At 37.2% G+C, this 17,436-nt stretch overlaps 1 protein-coding gene across 1 annotated transcript; it reads right to left on the minus strand.

The window, feature by feature from the left end:
• Positions 1 to 3,276: 3,276 nt before the first annotated feature.
• On the minus strand, positions 3,277 to 17,352 carry LOC141600235 (uncharacterized). Its single transcript, XM_074420426.1, has 22 exons — positions 16,054 to 17,352; positions 15,788 to 15,859; positions 15,500 to 15,704; positions 15,277 to 15,385; positions 13,552 to 13,662; positions 13,294 to 13,386; positions 12,113 to 12,199; positions 11,036 to 11,110; positions 10,826 to 10,915; positions 9,987 to 10,068; positions 9,852 to 9,911; positions 9,727 to 9,779; positions 9,479 to 9,645; positions 7,281 to 7,491; positions 6,182 to 6,239; positions 5,333 to 5,389; positions 4,979 to 5,224; positions 4,530 to 4,594; positions 4,374 to 4,430; positions 4,196 to 4,289; positions 3,775 to 3,915; positions 3,277 to 3,687 (listed from the first exon to the last, which is right to left on the minus strand). The coding sequence occupies exons 1-22, from the start codon at positions 16,993 to 16,995 to the stop codon at positions 3,580 to 3,582; spliced, it is 3,183 nt and encodes a 1,060-aa protein (XP_074276527.1). The 5' UTR covers positions 16,996 to 17,352; the 3' UTR covers positions 3,277 to 3,579.
• Positions 17,353 to 17,436: the final 84 nt, after the last annotated feature.

Raw genomic sequence — 17,436 nt, forward strand, 5'->3', positions numbered from 1 at the left:
TGGATTTACTCGAAATAAAAAAATGGGTAATTTGAAGTAGACTAGAGGAAGACAAGAACTACTTTAATAAAGGGCATTTACTTTCTACTCCCTCCATTCAAATCCACAAGGCCATTATACTTTATCACGTTTGCCAACGCGGTTTTTACTCGGCAAATATTTTGAGTTACGTATTTGCAAAAATTATAAAAGTTAGATATTTTTAATGTACTCTTAAAAACGAATCAAATAAGATCTCACATGAATATATTTTCACTTATGTATCGAGAGAAAATTGAAGTTGAATGTCGGCTTGTGAATAGTGCGCAAAAGAGATAATGGCCTTGTGGAGTTGAATGGAGGGAGTAATACGGAGTAACCTGTTAAATGGGCATGGACCAAGTTTTTCTCATACCTAGCCCTAGCATATGCGGGGCCTGTTCAGGCTTAAGGGGCACACCCATATACTTTTGGGTTATTTCATGAGATTAATCCAACCTATGTCTTCCCTTCCCAAATTACCCCAACCTACATTTTATCCCATATTAATCTCATCTTTGCACTCATTTTTCTTGTATTAGACCGACTTAAATTTTACCTCTTATAACCAGTGAAGTTATTAATCAACCAGTTTTTTTCTTTATTTTAGAGGTTAATTCATCTTCTCACTCCATTAACCTTCTTCCCCTTTTTTTCTTCTTTCTTCCTCATATGCATCATTTTAGGGAACGAAGAACAACTTGAAACCCCCCCCCATAATACACTCAAAATCAAGGGGTTAATGTTGAGCTTTCAAAAATACAAAAACCCATACTTCAGATTGATGATATTATCCTACTTTATCAAATTTGAAACCCAAATGCCATATCATCAATTCATCATACTCTCCAAAAGTTGGGTAATTTTTCAACCCAGTATCACCTTCGCTGCCACCAGATACACACAAGACACAACTTCTCCACTGTTACACACCAATTCACGATTCCCTTGCTCCCCTTCGCACAATTAGCAGCAGCGTCGGCGCCGATTCCAACACGAGTCCCACGCCATGAGCAACCTCGTTCGTTCATCTCGACAATCGACAGTATCTCAACCTTGCTTTTCCTCTAACTTCGTTCTAGGAGTCGCGACCACTAGATATTCTGGGTTTGCTCTTCAGTATCTGGGTTTGCCCACATACTCAATTTGTGCTCCTATGTCAAAATTTGTGCTTCAAATATTAACATTATGGGTTCATTTGGTAGTTTTAGGTTAATTGAAGAGGGGATTTGGGAATTGATTGGAAAATCGATCAATCCAAGAAATTCGTTATACTTGGAGATTTGGGAATTGATACGTAAGATGATGATCGTTTTGGTCTTCGATTACTTTTTTTTTTTTTTTGGTACATTGGTCTTCGATTACTTGAAAAGGGGAATTTGTGTATTTGTGATTTGGTGGTGTTTAATTGAAATGGGAATCGGTATTAGTATAATGAAGAGGAGGTGAGGAGCTGATTACAAGAATAGAAAAAGGGAAAAAAGATTGACTAAGAGTAGAGGGTAACTTGTTTAGCAGGTTGCCCTTCTAATGGAGCAATACGAGAAACATGAGTGCAAAGATGAGATTAATATGGGATAAAACATAGGTTGGGGTAATTTGAGAAGATGAGACATAGGTTGGATTAATCCCATAAAATAACCCTATACTTTTTTAGCCCAAATTAAAGAGTGTTGATAATGCCAAAGATTGCTGAGATTGTCGAGCATGAATCTTTGCTATATCTCTTAGTTTGTCACCTCATTCGAGAGAAACAACTCATGTAATTGAGATGTCGTTTGGTTGTTCATCGATAAAAAGGATTGTACATCGGATGTACTACATCATACTTAATGATTTTTTGAGTTTTTGTGTATTTTTTTCGAGTACTATAGAGTTTATAAAATATATTTTAATTTTATGATGTCAAAAATCAAATTTTTTTGAGCTTATATGTAATTTTTTTGAGTTATAATATAACTTTTTGAGATTAAAGTTTAAGTAAATAAACTCAAAAACTTTAAAATAAAACTCAAAAATTTTAAATTAAACTCAAAATCATTATCTTAATGCTCAAAAACTATACCATATGATGTACTACATCAGATGTATAATCCACTTACTGTTGTTCATCTAATTCACGAGAATTTTAAAATCTCATGAATTGTAAAAAAGGAAGGTTGTTTGGTTGCCAATTTTTTGGCAAAATGTGGGCATTTAATATTTCAAGCAGTTTTGAATGCCTACATAATGAGGAAATTAAATTACCTAGCCCTCCCTAGGTAGTTCACAACTCCGGAAGAATTCAACTCCCACATGCGTAACCAAACGATTTTTCCGAATTCATGTGAATTTGTATACAGAAAAATAATTCACATGAATGAATATTCCGGCGTCAGTTAAATTCCTTGATGAACCAAACGAGGCCCGAGTTATTGATAAAACGACAATACAATTCCGAATGAATCTTTTTGAAAATTCCGTGATATTTGAAGTGTTGAATTAATAAATCCCATTGTAACCAAAAAAAACATAAATTTTCACTCAATTTATTCTTATAGACAAATGCAAAAAACCAAAATCAAAGGACATAAACAAATGATGATGAACAAATATTGCGTCGCTTAGTTATGGAGGGATGTCCAATCTTAGATACAACATTGTTCCCTTCTTCGAGGTTTTGTTGATGTAGGATGGCACAAGTCGTGTGAAGCAGCGATCGGATGGATTATTAAAGACCAAATTGGAGAAGTTATTTTCGAGCACTAAGAGAGAATTACAGGCAAGGGGCAAAAGGATTTTTTTTGGAACTAACTCTCTGGACATCAAAGAATATTCTTCTCCATTTTTCTATAGTGAGTGACTGCCAGAAGTTTATTCTACAAAATACTTTGGGTTGGAAAACAAACCACATGAGATCAAATGTTTGATCACAAAAATTTGAAATCTTGCTCCTAATTTTCATTGTTATTCGATTTTGTTTATTCCGCATGTTATGAATGAAAAGGCACACGGACTAGCTGTTGTAGCCTTTGATTTGTAATCAATACTAGTTTCCATAAAAAAAAAATAAAAAAAATAACTGGCCAATCTAGCAACTCTTGGAAAGGAAATTAAAATACCCCTCAATACATCACCTAGCCTGAGCCATTACAGGGTCTAACTTCTCTGTAATTCTTCCAAGGCTCAACCGAATATTCGTAAAATGATACCAAAGATATGGAATAAAAAGAACATGAATTGGAAGGTTTGCCATGTCAGAACCAAGAAATTCTTAACTTCACAAAATTTGACCCTTCAATGGGTTAAAAAAAAAAAAAAAGTTTCATCTCATCGTTTCAATGTAATAAATTAATGATATACCCATTTAAACCCTGATTAGCGCACCGTCTCCCCCTATCCTCCTCGAACTTTTAACGCACTCGGAACGAAAATTAATTACAGACAAAATCACAATTAGAAAACATCCTGCATAAATTACAAAAAAAACTAACTCTGCCTGTAGTCTTGAATATAGATTGAAGAGACTACCAACAATGTAAAACTTCCCATGCAGAGACCACCATTCTAGTTAGAGGATGACTAATCTCCTGAACTTTGGACAGGGGTACACTCGGGAATTGGCTTATGTAACATAGACGTTCCTTCAAAGCGCACCATTGACCAGAAATTACTCTTGAGTTGACCGAGCTGCAAGAATTCAGCAACTGTGTGTTAATATCATGTAATCAAATTTTCCCACAGGAAATATAAGATATACGGAATACATGGTTTGACCTGATCAGGTGTCATTTTTTTGAAACCAAAACGATCTATCCAAATGGATTTCGCTTCCTCGGCAGCTGGCAGAACAAAGGTCTTGATTTTGAGGGTGGTCAAAAGTCCTTCAATACATGCATACAATGCTTGAAAATAACCCTGCAAGAAAGTAATGACAACCCTTTAAGCTCCGTGAGGCACTATTATAGCAGTTGGTATTATATTTTGATCATCCTGAATACTTCGAAATATTTCTGCAAAAGTGCCATTTATTTCCTTTTTTATTTGAACACACATTGTAGATAAGGTCCTGAGTCCCGAGTCCCCCACCCTCAAATAGGAGAATCCAGCGAACGACATGATTTAGACATGAGTCAATGGCACTATTGCAAAGAAACTTAACAAGCTAAACCTTTAGCGCTGTTAAAATAATCCTTACTTTGCCATGGTTACCGCTACTTGTTGCAACCAATGGAAGTTCAGCGACTTCTGGGCCAAAAACACGAAAAATTGCAGCTGAGACAACCACCGATCTGTATAATATTTAAAAATGTTAGAAGAACTGGAATTTGAAAATTGAAACAGACAGCACTGAAACATAAGATAAAGATCCTTACTTAACGGTTAAGACAGCACAATACATCCCTCCATACTCTTGCCCCCCTACATTCCTCCTGACAGATGAAGGAGAACACACAAGGAAACAGACTATGTTAATCATTCTTCAACGGATTCAAGTTCGAAACACATGCATTAAAGGACAAAATGCTTACCCATAAACCATTGCAGGAATCAGGTCATGTCCAGACACCACTTCAACTATTGGAGAAAAGGATTCCTAGAATATTACAAACCAGAAACAAAAAGAGGTTTGCATAATTGTTCATAATTCGAGTCAAAGATACTAATGCAGTTTTACTTAATGCTAACAAAAAGGAAATGCTAGGCAAACATATTCAGGCAGGCAGTCAACAGATAGATCAATACTGTAAATAAGACATTTTCATTTGGATTCACTATTCTTCCCATTTCAAAGAAATTCAAACCAGCATCCCACAAAAAGATTAAAAAAAACCCACTTAAAGTATGTAGGAATTCAACAACTCATCCACGTGCACTATTTGTTCACTTGCCATATATGCCTTTCTCTGTTTCTCACTTTTCCCTTTAAGACTACTTGCTATACAAATGTAGTGAGTTGTAGGGACTAGTAAACACTTACATGAAAGATAGCAACAGCCTGTGAAAGCAAAGGTCTTGTTTCAGGCGAAACAATTTTGCCACTAAGAAGTCTCCAGCTAATATCAACATCAGCTAGACTTTCAGAGACGTTGTGTAAGTTCTTCTTCGTTATTACATTCACGAGAGACTCAGGAAGTTTCTCATCCCCCTTATCCAAAAGATTTTGCAAAGCAGAGTCGATTTTTCCACAACCCAGGCTACAAAACCACTTTCCATCTGGGAGTTCCTGTAATGCACCTGTGTCAGTGTCTCTAAACCAAAAAAATAATAGATCATATAATAAATACTCAATCTCTCATAATCTAGATATGTAAGTAACTGCCTACATGCATACCGTAAGGTCAGCCATATCATGATCTTTCAAACAACCAACATGGTACTCCTTCTCACACTGGCAAACACCAAAAGATTAAAAAAATAAAAATTAGCCTGAAATACACACACCACAATAAACTTGAGAGAAAGTGTACAATGACAGAGAAAGAAATGGAAGACAAGAACATACAGCCATACAGGGCAACAAAAGCAAAAAGACAAAGTCAACAGAACAATTTTGTTATCAAACATTCAAACCCCCAGACATTCTTTCGAACATTCAACCGCAGGCTTTTTTTTTTATGTCAAATTTCAGAAATATAAATTATTCAGCCAGCAGCTCACTTCCTAAGTTCCTGTAGAGTTTTAAAAACTAGAAGCATGGTGGGAGAGGGAAAGGTTAGTACTTCAAAGATCAAAGTAATAGAGATATCATGGTGACGATGAGAATGATATATCAGGATGACTTTGTGAATTGGAGAAAATGTCACTTGCACAGAACCAACTTGTCAGCTGGTGACACATCAGCAGCCAAAACTGAGAACTCTTAGCATGACGAGATGAGCGTGCACCATAGGTAATAAGACGTTCCAAAAATATAAATACAAGACCAAAAACAGAGAGGTCAGGTTCAGACTTTAGAGGCACCTAGCTACAGGCAGAGCCTTCTTAGAACATCAAAGGGGGATTTAACATCAACACAGAAGATATCAGCTTCAAAGAAGCCGATATAAACATTGCAACAGTGAGTTCCCAAAGTCTCCACACATATGTTCAATAAAACATTATGCCCTCTCCACACATATGTTCAATAAAACATTATGCCCGCCCCAGCCATAACTAAAAACAGCAAAGCAGTGAACGCTACCTGATCACACAAAATAATTGTACGCGGTCCAAATCCTGACTTGGAAAAGTCAAACCCTCTGTTACAGAAACGAAACCAATTAAAACAAAAATATGATAAAGAAATATAAAGCGAAGCTAAAACGCAAAAACAAATCACACATGCATCCAATGCAGGGGTGTGAGGCAAGTTTCTTATTAAACCAAAACAACCGATTTTAACACGATCTAATGACCCACACAAATAGATATGATTTGAACCTTATTAGCATCCAATCATACTAGGAGAGCATCAATCAATGTCAAATGAAATAATTAACCCATCCAACCACACCACTTCTATGAAGTTCTACCTCAAGGCTCACGTTCTTCCAGGTATAAGCCTTTTTTTTATCTATATAAAAACTCCGCCATCTGTAGTTACGAGGTCAGCCAATTTACTGATTTGAACAGACAAAATATTTTCTCATCTCAACCCTTCAGTCCCAGTTGTCAATTTATATTTTGAAGATCTGAACTCCAGAGTTATATAATCATTTGTCTATGTCATACGAGAATGGCTGAATGGGTCATGATATCTGAAATAAATTGGCTTTTTTACACATATTACAGACCCTATGTCCAATGAAGATAGGGTTCTCATACCCATATTCAGTCATGGCAAATAGGACACGTGCACACACAAGCCAATCTGACATCCCTACCAAGCTCAGTTAACATGGCCATCGATATATCATACATTAGCTTCACAAACCAGAGAAAGTAGCTAAACAGGTTTTTTGGTGAAACTAAATAACATATCATGTACATGAAGCCTTAAAAGTGTCTTGAAAAAACAATACGCCTTCTGACCCAACTATTTGTTTCAACTTTCAATAGCTTTTGGATTTTATTTATTTTTTATGTTAGAACTTAGAAATGCGAGTGGATAAGAAAAGCCACACTCATTTTCCATAGAAGCCTAAAAAGAAAACATTAACGGTTGGTTTAGAATTGAGACAGCTGAAAATATAACACACACACAATTAATCGGGGCAGAGAGAATACTTGCTGGCGTATACGCAGTCATTAGACAAGGCCAAAGTAAAAGGGAAAGGCCAATCAATAGAGAGCTTTGATACCTGCAGAGTATGCAGGAGCTAACATCAGATCCGACATTGTTGACTATTCGAATGGACCGTTTGGTTATTTGCTCAATGGGATCCACTCCAGAAACTCTTCCAGCAGCGAACGCATTAGCATTATGCTCAACAAATTTCTCCCTTTCAAACATGCTCTCACAATATTTACAATACCATTTACCACGGGGTACATTAGACAAAGAAGCACATTCTGCACAGACCAGGAAACTCAATTCAGTTCATAAACAAAGAAAGCACCAATGATGTTCATAATCAATAAAGCATGAAAAAGCTATAACTAAGATGTCTCATCTCAGTGAAACTCGCACCGACATTGAACTATTACAAAACGATTAAGTGGGCTATTAAAAATAATGGAAGGTAGACGATATAAAATGAAAATTGATACAAAAAAAATCACGACTCATTTGTTCATAATTGAATCACAGTTTTAAATTATGGAAAATAATACGTCGGGAGGTGGAGATTTAGGAACAGAAAATATAATGCAATTTGCAAAACAATATCAGCACTTTTCTCTGCTTCATTTTATCATACACAAAATCACAAACATGACTAGAAATAAGACTATGGACATCAACATAATTTTAAGCAGACAGGCTGACAGCAAAACAATCTGAAATTTCCCAAGTAATATTTGAGCAGTCAAGCCCATCACTTGTACAAATAACCACTTTTATCAGAAAGATTAAGTAAGACAATCAGCTGTTCGATTTCATCTTCAAATAGCAACAAGAAATATAGTTCAACTATATACTCCCTCCCTCCAAACTTGTATTCTCTTCCAGTGTTACTTTCTGGGAAGTTTACTTCTTCCCATTCAGGGTTTGTTTTGGATGTCAAAATGACTAAATTATCCTCTACCAAATTTCCAATATTTCCTTCTCCATTTCACCCACTTGCAAATAACCACCAGACGTCACCGGCCGCCACATCGAATACTAACCACCTACCTCCACTCGCCAGCTATGCCAGGCGCCCATAACAACAGCTCCGTTTTCCTTCCTCCCTTTTTGCTTTTCCTCTTTATTTCTAAAATCTGAAAAGGATACGGAGACATTTGGACTGTTGGAGCAACCTCCTCAACTCGACCTATTGACCATCACCCTCAATAAACCTCCAGCCTCAACCCTCCTCCATGCTCATCCCTTGTCAGCCTCGTCAACCTCCTCTCTGGCCACCTTGGCCTCTAAAAAATTAAGCCTCGCCTTCCTCGCTGGAAAAGGGAAGGGATCTGTGATTGGGTATTGGGGAGGCGGGCCAAAGCAAAAAGGAAGGGATCTGAGGTTGGGTTGCTGGAAAAAAGAACTGAGTTATGGGTCATAGGTAGATGGGGTTATACGGAGTTGGTCGTTGGTCACTGAGAAGGGGTAGTGAGGTTGCTGTAGGTTTGTGTTAAAGAGGCTGCATAGTAGAGTTGGAATGCAGGAGAGGCTGCACATTGGCGGTTGGTGTGGGTGGAGGTTGGGATAGCAAAGGAGATGAAAGAAGTGGTGTGGGGTGAGCGTTGTGACTGCTGTCAAAGTGTCATGGACTCATGGTGTGAGATTGAAATGGGAAAGTGAGCAAACTGTGAAGAGTAATGTTGTCATTTTCTAAATTTTCTTACAAAAACATGTAGAGGGAAACAGGAACAAAAAAGTATGGAGGGAGAATGTTTCAATTGTTAGGCTGGAGGACAAACCATATAGATGACAATACAGCTGTCTACGCTAGATGTTAAAGATGAGTAATTAGTACGACATTGAGCATTAACAAAATCGAATAAAAAATAGCTGCACAAAGACAGAGAGGCCATAAGCACTCACTGAAGAGTCATTACTCAGATCTGCAGAGAACATTACTAAATCTATACCGTTGGGGAAAACAGCAAAAGTAGTACAGCTCCCCAAAAGAAACATTAGTCAATCATCTTTGATGAAGATAAACAAAAGAAGAAAACGTCACAACTTCGCTAAAATATGTACAAATCTAAAGAGAGATTATTATTATTATTTGAACATCAACAGAAACAATTCATTCATATGATCATTATCCTGATAATATGAGACTCAGCTAGTACTAAACGATCAAGCACAAAGAGCTCGACATTGACACATAGATCAACATATGAACGTAATAACGATGTACCTTCCTTCCAATTACGGCGACGAGAGCAGACAGGCAGCGTGACTTACCCGTATGGAAGGCTCTTGGGCAACCATCACAAAGCAGAAGATTCCCACCATCAGCACAGATGGAGCATAAATCATCATTAAACTTTGCTGTATGACTGCGGCCTTTAATTAGATTGATTGATAACTCATGCAGTGAAACTCCATTAGAAGTATATATATAGCAGTACCTGACAACCCAAACACAAAATCAACATTAAAGCAAAGAATTCCGAAACAAGGCTTGGCACCCATCTATCAAAGAGACTTACGGTTTTCTCCGTGCAGCACAACCAGCATGAGCCTCAAACTGTGAAGCACTGATCTGCACAATATCCTGGAGTGAGATTCACAACCCTCAGAGAATGGGAAAACATGATTAAGATTGAAAACCCACCACAGTTTCGCAGCAATTACAAAATATTCCAGAACCCTTCTTGTACCCATCCAACAATTTCTGCAGAGAGAAAATTCTCAGAATAAAAGTGTGTGAATGTCTAAGCGTCTAAAATAGGCCGTTCTATAGACCGACCTTTCCCCTTGCATAATAACCAAGTTCAGTTCCATCGGGTAAGATATCATCTTCAAAAACCAATTTATGGAGCTTGAGATCCCTGAGCAAAACAAAAAGGAAGTTCAGCGCCTCAGAGGAATAACGCTGATCAGACTTAGTGCAATTCTAAATGCAAATTAACTACAACTCCAAGTGAGATAAATGGCTTCAAAACATCTCAGACATTATCAGGCATGCCAAGATTGCTAACAGTGCGCAGCTATATTATTAGATACCCCAAATTCTGAACAGACAACAAGAAGCCCAGCTGCAAACTGTAATTGTTAATCTCTGAGAAGCTCTCCAAATAATTTAGTATCTGACCATCACAAGTTTAGATGAATAAAATGTCCCACATGCATTACCCTTCCCGACACAATTAAGATGTGAATGTCATATCAATTCAACGACAAAATAAATCCTCAGACCAGTTCAGGAAACACATTTAGGGGGTGTTTGGTTGGAGCTCTTGGAATGGATTCAATCCATTCTAGCGTTTGGTTGGAGGGTTTTGGAATCCCATACCCATGTATACACCCAAGTTTCTAAATCCATTCCAACCTATTGATATACTCCATCCATTCCAAGATTGAACCAAACACTTGTGAGCAACCCCTTAGTTCTTTGAATACAATTACAAGGAAACCTTCACGAACAATCGTCGTTTTTTTATGGTGAACTTTTTCAAAGATTTAGGTGTTAACTTTGACGGAAAAACACTCCAGAGATATAAAATCAGCAAAACCACGCAGTAAATGAATATTTGAGTGACTTCCTGATAATAGAATTTAAATAATACATAAGAACAAAGAACTGACTTTCTTGTAATCTTTCCAGGTGTTTTTTCCGAGGTGCGATTAACTGAAGTAGTCTTAGAGGGCTTCGGCGTCAACGTTTCCTTTCTGAGCCTGGGCAAACCAACAAAAATAACAGGACACGTGAAAGAAAAATCAAAAGTCAACATGTTGCATGAGCGAGAGAAAAACAATTTAGAGCCAAGAACAAACAAAAGTATAGAACCACGATACCTTTTCGTGGTTTTCACACGGCCATCTTTTTTGGAGGACTTCCCTACCCGAGTCAATTTAGAGGGCTTAGCAGACCTACATTCGCAAATAATATGGAAACATGAAAATCAAATTGGGACGAAATAAGGACACCACACGCCACTATTAATTCAGTGACAAGTCACAAACTCACAAAGATAACACGTTAACGCGAATACATTACATACATATAATATATATGCATGGGTGATCCAGATCCTCAAAGATACTACACTGAACAAAAATTTGATTGCATGTCACATTGTAACGAACTCATGACTCATCCATAGGACCATACATAATTTATTTTAGAAAAATCAAAATTTAGTACCTCATATATAGACTATTTTTTAAACTTACTAATACCTTTTAACAATATTTTTCAAAAATACTACCTTTTTGGGCATTTTGATCAAAACGCTACCAACTCTCATTTTCGGCGCAAAAACAATAATTTTTCGACTATAATGCTACCCAAGCCTTGTAGCATGAGGACTTGTTTGGGATTAGGGATGTTGATGATGAATCTGTGTAACAAATTGGCCGGAAAATCACTTCCCTTTCACCAAAATGAGTGTTGGTAGCAAATTTTGATCAAAATGCCTTAGAAGATACTCCTTTACATTCATTCCAAACTACCCATTTCCCATTTTGGGTAAATCCAAACTAAACTACCCATTCTATTTTTCCTAAACAAAATGTCCAAACAATCCTAATAAAACATACCCTATATGACTAAAAATTGTTATCCAAACAACTTCGCATTTTGCTTTGTAATTTCCATTTCGTTAGTCGTTACAGGTGCCACTTACTTAGTTACTTACCTTTTGCAATAGTCTATTATTGTTCTTAAAATTTGTGCAATGATCTCATGTGTAGTTTTGAAAAATTAATATAGTAATTTTGAAAAAAGTAATCCAAACGGTAGTAATTCTGAAAAAATAATTACAAAAAGGTAGTAATATTTAAAAACGTCTATATAAAAGAGAGAAGGTAACTAATTATAATTTACCCTATATTTAATGCCAACCAAAATAAAATGAGAATGTAAGATCATACTTTTTCATTAGCTTCTTGGCAGTCTTCGTGGCTAAAGATTTGACAGTCACAGGACTGCTAAAAGCCTTTGGCATAAGTACTTCAGGGCTAGAATCGTGAAAATATGGAAATATAAAAAGTCAGACCTCAGATAATTTTCTTGTAATGAACTCGTATTTAACATAGCATACCAAATCCAAAAAATATGTAAAAGAAAACTACTTAACTACCTGTATCGAGATTTTTCTGTAACTAAAATTTGATGTGGAGTTGATATATCCACAATCGGTAAGAAATAGTACTATATTTTTACACACCACGTAAATAGTGTAGAACCTACTACATCTCTAAAGGGGCAGGCATATCAGATCCCAGTCGATACTACCAATGAAGGAATGACAATGCTTAAGCTATGCAGGATAATAGATAAAGAGGGTAAAAACTCAGTTCTCATTTACACATTTGACCTGAAGTTACATCAGCCAAACCTTATGTTCTCACACACTCTTCCCATCATAACAATTAAGAAAGCATTATATTTCCCCCCGCTTCTGCCTTTCCTCCTTCAGCACTTTTCCCATCTAAGCCTACCCATCTTCACGCTAAAAATTAGTAGTGGTCTGCTTCATTTAGCGGCACAACTTGATTACTATTTCTTTCCAAAAAGCTCAGCTCTAGTTGCACCAGCTTTCAGCGCTTGCAGCTGTGTTTGATATATTTTGCAGAAAAGAAGCATTTCACATGTGTTTTTTGTCTTCTTAGCCATCGCATTCAACAAGTTCTCGTATTTCTCGCATCATTCCTTATCTTTGCACTTACTTTTTAGCCTATCTTCCTGCGTTTTATTATGAGTATTACTTTTTCTTTACTTTTTAATGGTTTTACCACTTCGTGAAAAGGATTCCATAAATCGTGACGATTCTTTGTTAGCTTGCCACAAATTTTGGAGGACTAACACTTTGTGGTTTTTGTTGTCGAATTGCCTTAACTTGCAGTGTGCCGGACCTTATGCTATATTGCGTCAAATTTGCAAGCTTAGGAAATTTAAAATTCATCTTACAAGGTGATGACAATTTCTTTGTAACCATATAAGCTAGAGTTGCAGCTATTAAACCACGAATCAAAAACTTACCTTCCTACTAAAGAAACGAAATCAAACAAAAAAAAATGTTGATCACTAGGACATAGAAAAGGAGCATTACTTGTTAGCAGATTTCTCAGAAGTCTTTGTTTCTAAAGTTTTTCCGGTCTTTAAACTGCTGCGCATCTTAGGGGTAAGAAATGTATCTTCTTGCCTGAAGAAAACAAGATACTGGCATTGGGCTTACTACAATCTCATGCATTATAAGCGATGCAAAAGATAAAGACTACGCAAAATAAATGATACTTTACATAGTGAACAGCCTATCTATAATCAATAAGCTGAAGAAAACAAACAGATAGGCCAGACAATTACGAACGTTTTAGCAGATTTTCCTTGAATGGAGTTTTTAATATCTGAATTTTCCGGACTACAGTCTCGAAGCTTGCCAGGCGATGATCCACCACGAGGAGTACCAAACTTTGAAGACCTAAAACACCAGAACATATTTTAAACAATAAATTGACACGCAAAATATTATCCGTTAATTGTAAACCAACTCTGAAAACAACAGAAGAGAACATTAAATCATCTTACATTCATATCATGTGTAACCCAGCGTTACCAACCCCATTTTAGTATTTAAAACCATAAAAATTCACAAAGATTACAGAAAAGGAAAATGCCACGCATCAATAATGAGGGATTCCCAAAACGCCCTTGCTGCTTCTGCCCATAGATATTAAGTAAACGAGTCTCCTCTAAATGAAATCTACATGATGGGACAATCCAAGTAAGGCGAGAAAGGTTCTCTCCAAACAAATAATCCAAAAGATAGCCGTAACAGCACACAACAACGGACTTTCTTCCCTTGGTCCTTCCTCGCCCAACATGGTATATTTGTAAGTGGTATATGACTCCACAAGGCAATAGTCTCTAGTTTAATTTAATTATGCACAAATATAAGTGCCGCCAAATGGAAATGTTAAAAAGTGGCCCACTTGATATATATAGTTACATACAATAACAACATATTCAGACAGCCAAAACTGGAAACCAGGATATTGAATCGGAAAAGGCAGATGATCACCAAGGAAAAAACAAAAAAGGAATGACGAACAAGGAATAAGAAAAACGTCATTGGACAATATGCCATACAGGTTCGGTTACGCAACAGATCCATTACTGACTAAGCTAGGGCCTTGTCTGGTAAAAGGTATTTTATAGCATATAATTGACTAATCAATTTGGGTTCCATATACTACTCCCTCCATCCCATATTTATTATCTCCCTTTCTATTTCGAGAGGATTTAAGAAAAAATGTTAAATTACCTACTCCTTCAATAATTTTGCTTATTGAAATTTGCTACTAAAACCTGACAACAATCAAGTATTGTAATCTAGTTCCATTAATTGTATTCTGTTAAATACCAGACAGGGCATAGATATACAAGGAAACCAACAGGATAGTAGCCGAAGCTTAGGCATCACGCCATTTGCATAATTGCATTTAGAGCCGGCCGACATGTTCGAGGTCTAACCCTCGAGAAAATGAAGGAAAAAATCGGTGATTAGTTTAGTTCAAATGAGATTTGGAAGCAGGCTCATACCCCCCTGGAACTCGACCAGCCAAAACAAGCAGAGCTTAAGACAAGCTAAAAGGAATAACTAAAGGTGATATGTCGTAGGCGTAACTCAGAGGTAAGTGTAATAGCCTGAATGAGACTGGTTACCCAGAAGACGTACAAGAATAATATGCTGAAAATCTTCTAATTTGAGACCTCTCCTACTCGCCGGGACAATGAAATCCACAAGAGACCTTATCAGGGGTTGTCATCAATCCACTACAGTTCAAAAAGTAAACTTCTAGACAAAACCCATATTAGATCTACTTTAGCACTTGTCGACTGACAAGGCGTACAGCAATGGATAAGGTGTGCATTAATGGATAAAAAAGCATGCTAACCTAAGGTATGGCAGTTCCAGCACAAGAAAAGTTATCGACAGCAGCAAATGAGCAGTATAAATGAAAAAAGAGATAATCAAACATGTAAAAATAAATAAAACAAACAAAAACAAAATTTGCAAGCACAAAAACCAGACCAACGCAGTTTACGTGACGAGTACGCCGGGCCAGTAGGAGACAAATTTGACATAACACAAGAACAGCACACTGGATCTGAACATTCTGCGTCCACGGTGAGATATGGTTCTAGACAGCAAACAAAGCCACTTGTCAAAGGATTGAGCATCTTGCATAATAATATTGAATTGACAATATTCACAAGTCTGAATTAAGAATAGAAAGGTGGTGGTAAATTTTCACCTTCACAATTCTGACAAAAAGCAACTTTCCTTTCCGGCAAAGGACCAATAGCATTTTGAACCGTCTCTTCTGGTGTTCTAAGACGACTATTCTTGCAGGCTTTAAGTATCTGAATTAAACTTCGTCCATTTTCAAGGTATATATATTGCACTGCCCTTTTGTACGTGTTATTAGCATGTATCTCAAACAACGAAGGCGGAATAACCTAAAAGATGGAAATCAGCAAACTCTAAAAAATGCAAAAGCCTAAACAACTAGGGTTTTCACACAAAAACTGCCAATACTCACGCTGCGTCCACGGCATGTATTACAAGGACAGCAAATGCCAATAGCTCTAATTCTTCCACGAAGCTTCGGACCCTATATCAAAGTGTTCTTTGAGTATAAATTTTCCAAATATATTCAAGGGTAGATAAATTGCGAATAATCAAGTGCCATACATGACAACTTTCACGGTTATTAACTCGTTAGCAAATATAGCACATCATAAAGTTTACATCCACACTCAGAACCAAATATCAAACAAATAATAAATGATGGGAGTAAAAATGTACCTTGCCGCCATCATAATAAACAGGACAACCCTCCAACAAACCCGTCTCAAAAAGCTCCCTCACGGTCTTAGGACACCTCTCCACAACTATCTGTTTCGACATTTCCATCTCCAACTTCCTCGTACGAGTAGCTGACATGGTTTCAGTCTCCTCGTCTTGTTTCTCCACACCACACTCTCCACCCTCATTACTAATACCCATTTCCGCATTTTCAGCAACCATAGAATCACTAGTTTCCGTCAAACACGAATCCGGCCCATCCTCCTTAGGTTTCCCCACTGATGACCTAGTAACTCGTCTCCTACCATCTTCCACCAAACAATCCTTCAGATCCCCATTATTATTCTCACTCCCTCCGTTTTGCAACACCGTCTCAACCCTACAACCTTCGACATTATCATCACCTATAGTTTTCTTCTCCACACCATTCTCTTCCACAACATTACACTTCAATGCCGACCGAGTAAACCGTCTTTGATACCTCGCAATCCCGAATTTCTTCCTTTTGCCATTACCTACTTTCACCGGCGTCTTCATTTTCGACAACCAATCTTCCTCAACATCATCCTCCTTCACCTTTCTTTCCCCAGTTTCGCCTTTATCATCCACCTCCATTGTAGAAACCTCAACAACACCTCCCACAACCTCATCACACATTCCCTTCTCTACTTCAACACACACTTCAACCATATCAACACCTTCACTTTCCTTCTCATTCAAGCTACCTACTTTCTCCTCTCCCTCCTTCGCCTCCGCCTCCGCATCCGGCATCACCGTTGACACCGCCACCACCGCCGTCGACGGCGATCTCTTAACTCGCTTATAAACTAAACGCTGAGAAACATCATCAGAATTACCAAACCTAGTTTTCCTACGGATTGATTCCGACACCGGAGACGCCGACAACGAAGCCGTCTCCAATGCCGCTAACTCTCTCTTCATCTCTGTATCGTTTTCTGCAATTAAACCTTCAAATCATCACCAAACGCAAAAAATCACACAAAAACAGAAAACAAACCCTAATTTAACGACGAAAGGTGCTTGAAATCCGATGAATTTGAGATTGAATTAGGTATACAAAGAAGGTGATTTGCGAGATTTGAGATTGTTAGGGTGTGAAATAATTAGGGATTTTGTTTGATTGAAGGGTGCGGAAGAGAGAGGAAGGAAAAGGAAGAGACCAATTAAAGGAGGAGTTTTTCTAATATTTTAAATTTTAAATTATTATTTTATTATTTTTATGAAAAATATAAATGAATAACGACAAGGTGAAAAAATGGTGAGGATTGAGCGTGTTTTCTGCTGCCTTGGTTTCAATTCGGGGTTATATACATCGTACTTTACTCTTCTTGGCAAAAAATCGCAATGGATTGTTTTTCAATT

This window comes from Silene latifolia, chromosome 1 (assembly GCF_048544455.1).
Source record: "Silene latifolia isolate original U9 population chromosome 1, ASM4854445v1, whole genome shotgun sequence".
Taxonomy (NCBI): Eukaryota; Viridiplantae; Streptophyta; class Magnoliopsida; order Caryophyllales; family Caryophyllaceae; genus Silene; species Silene latifolia.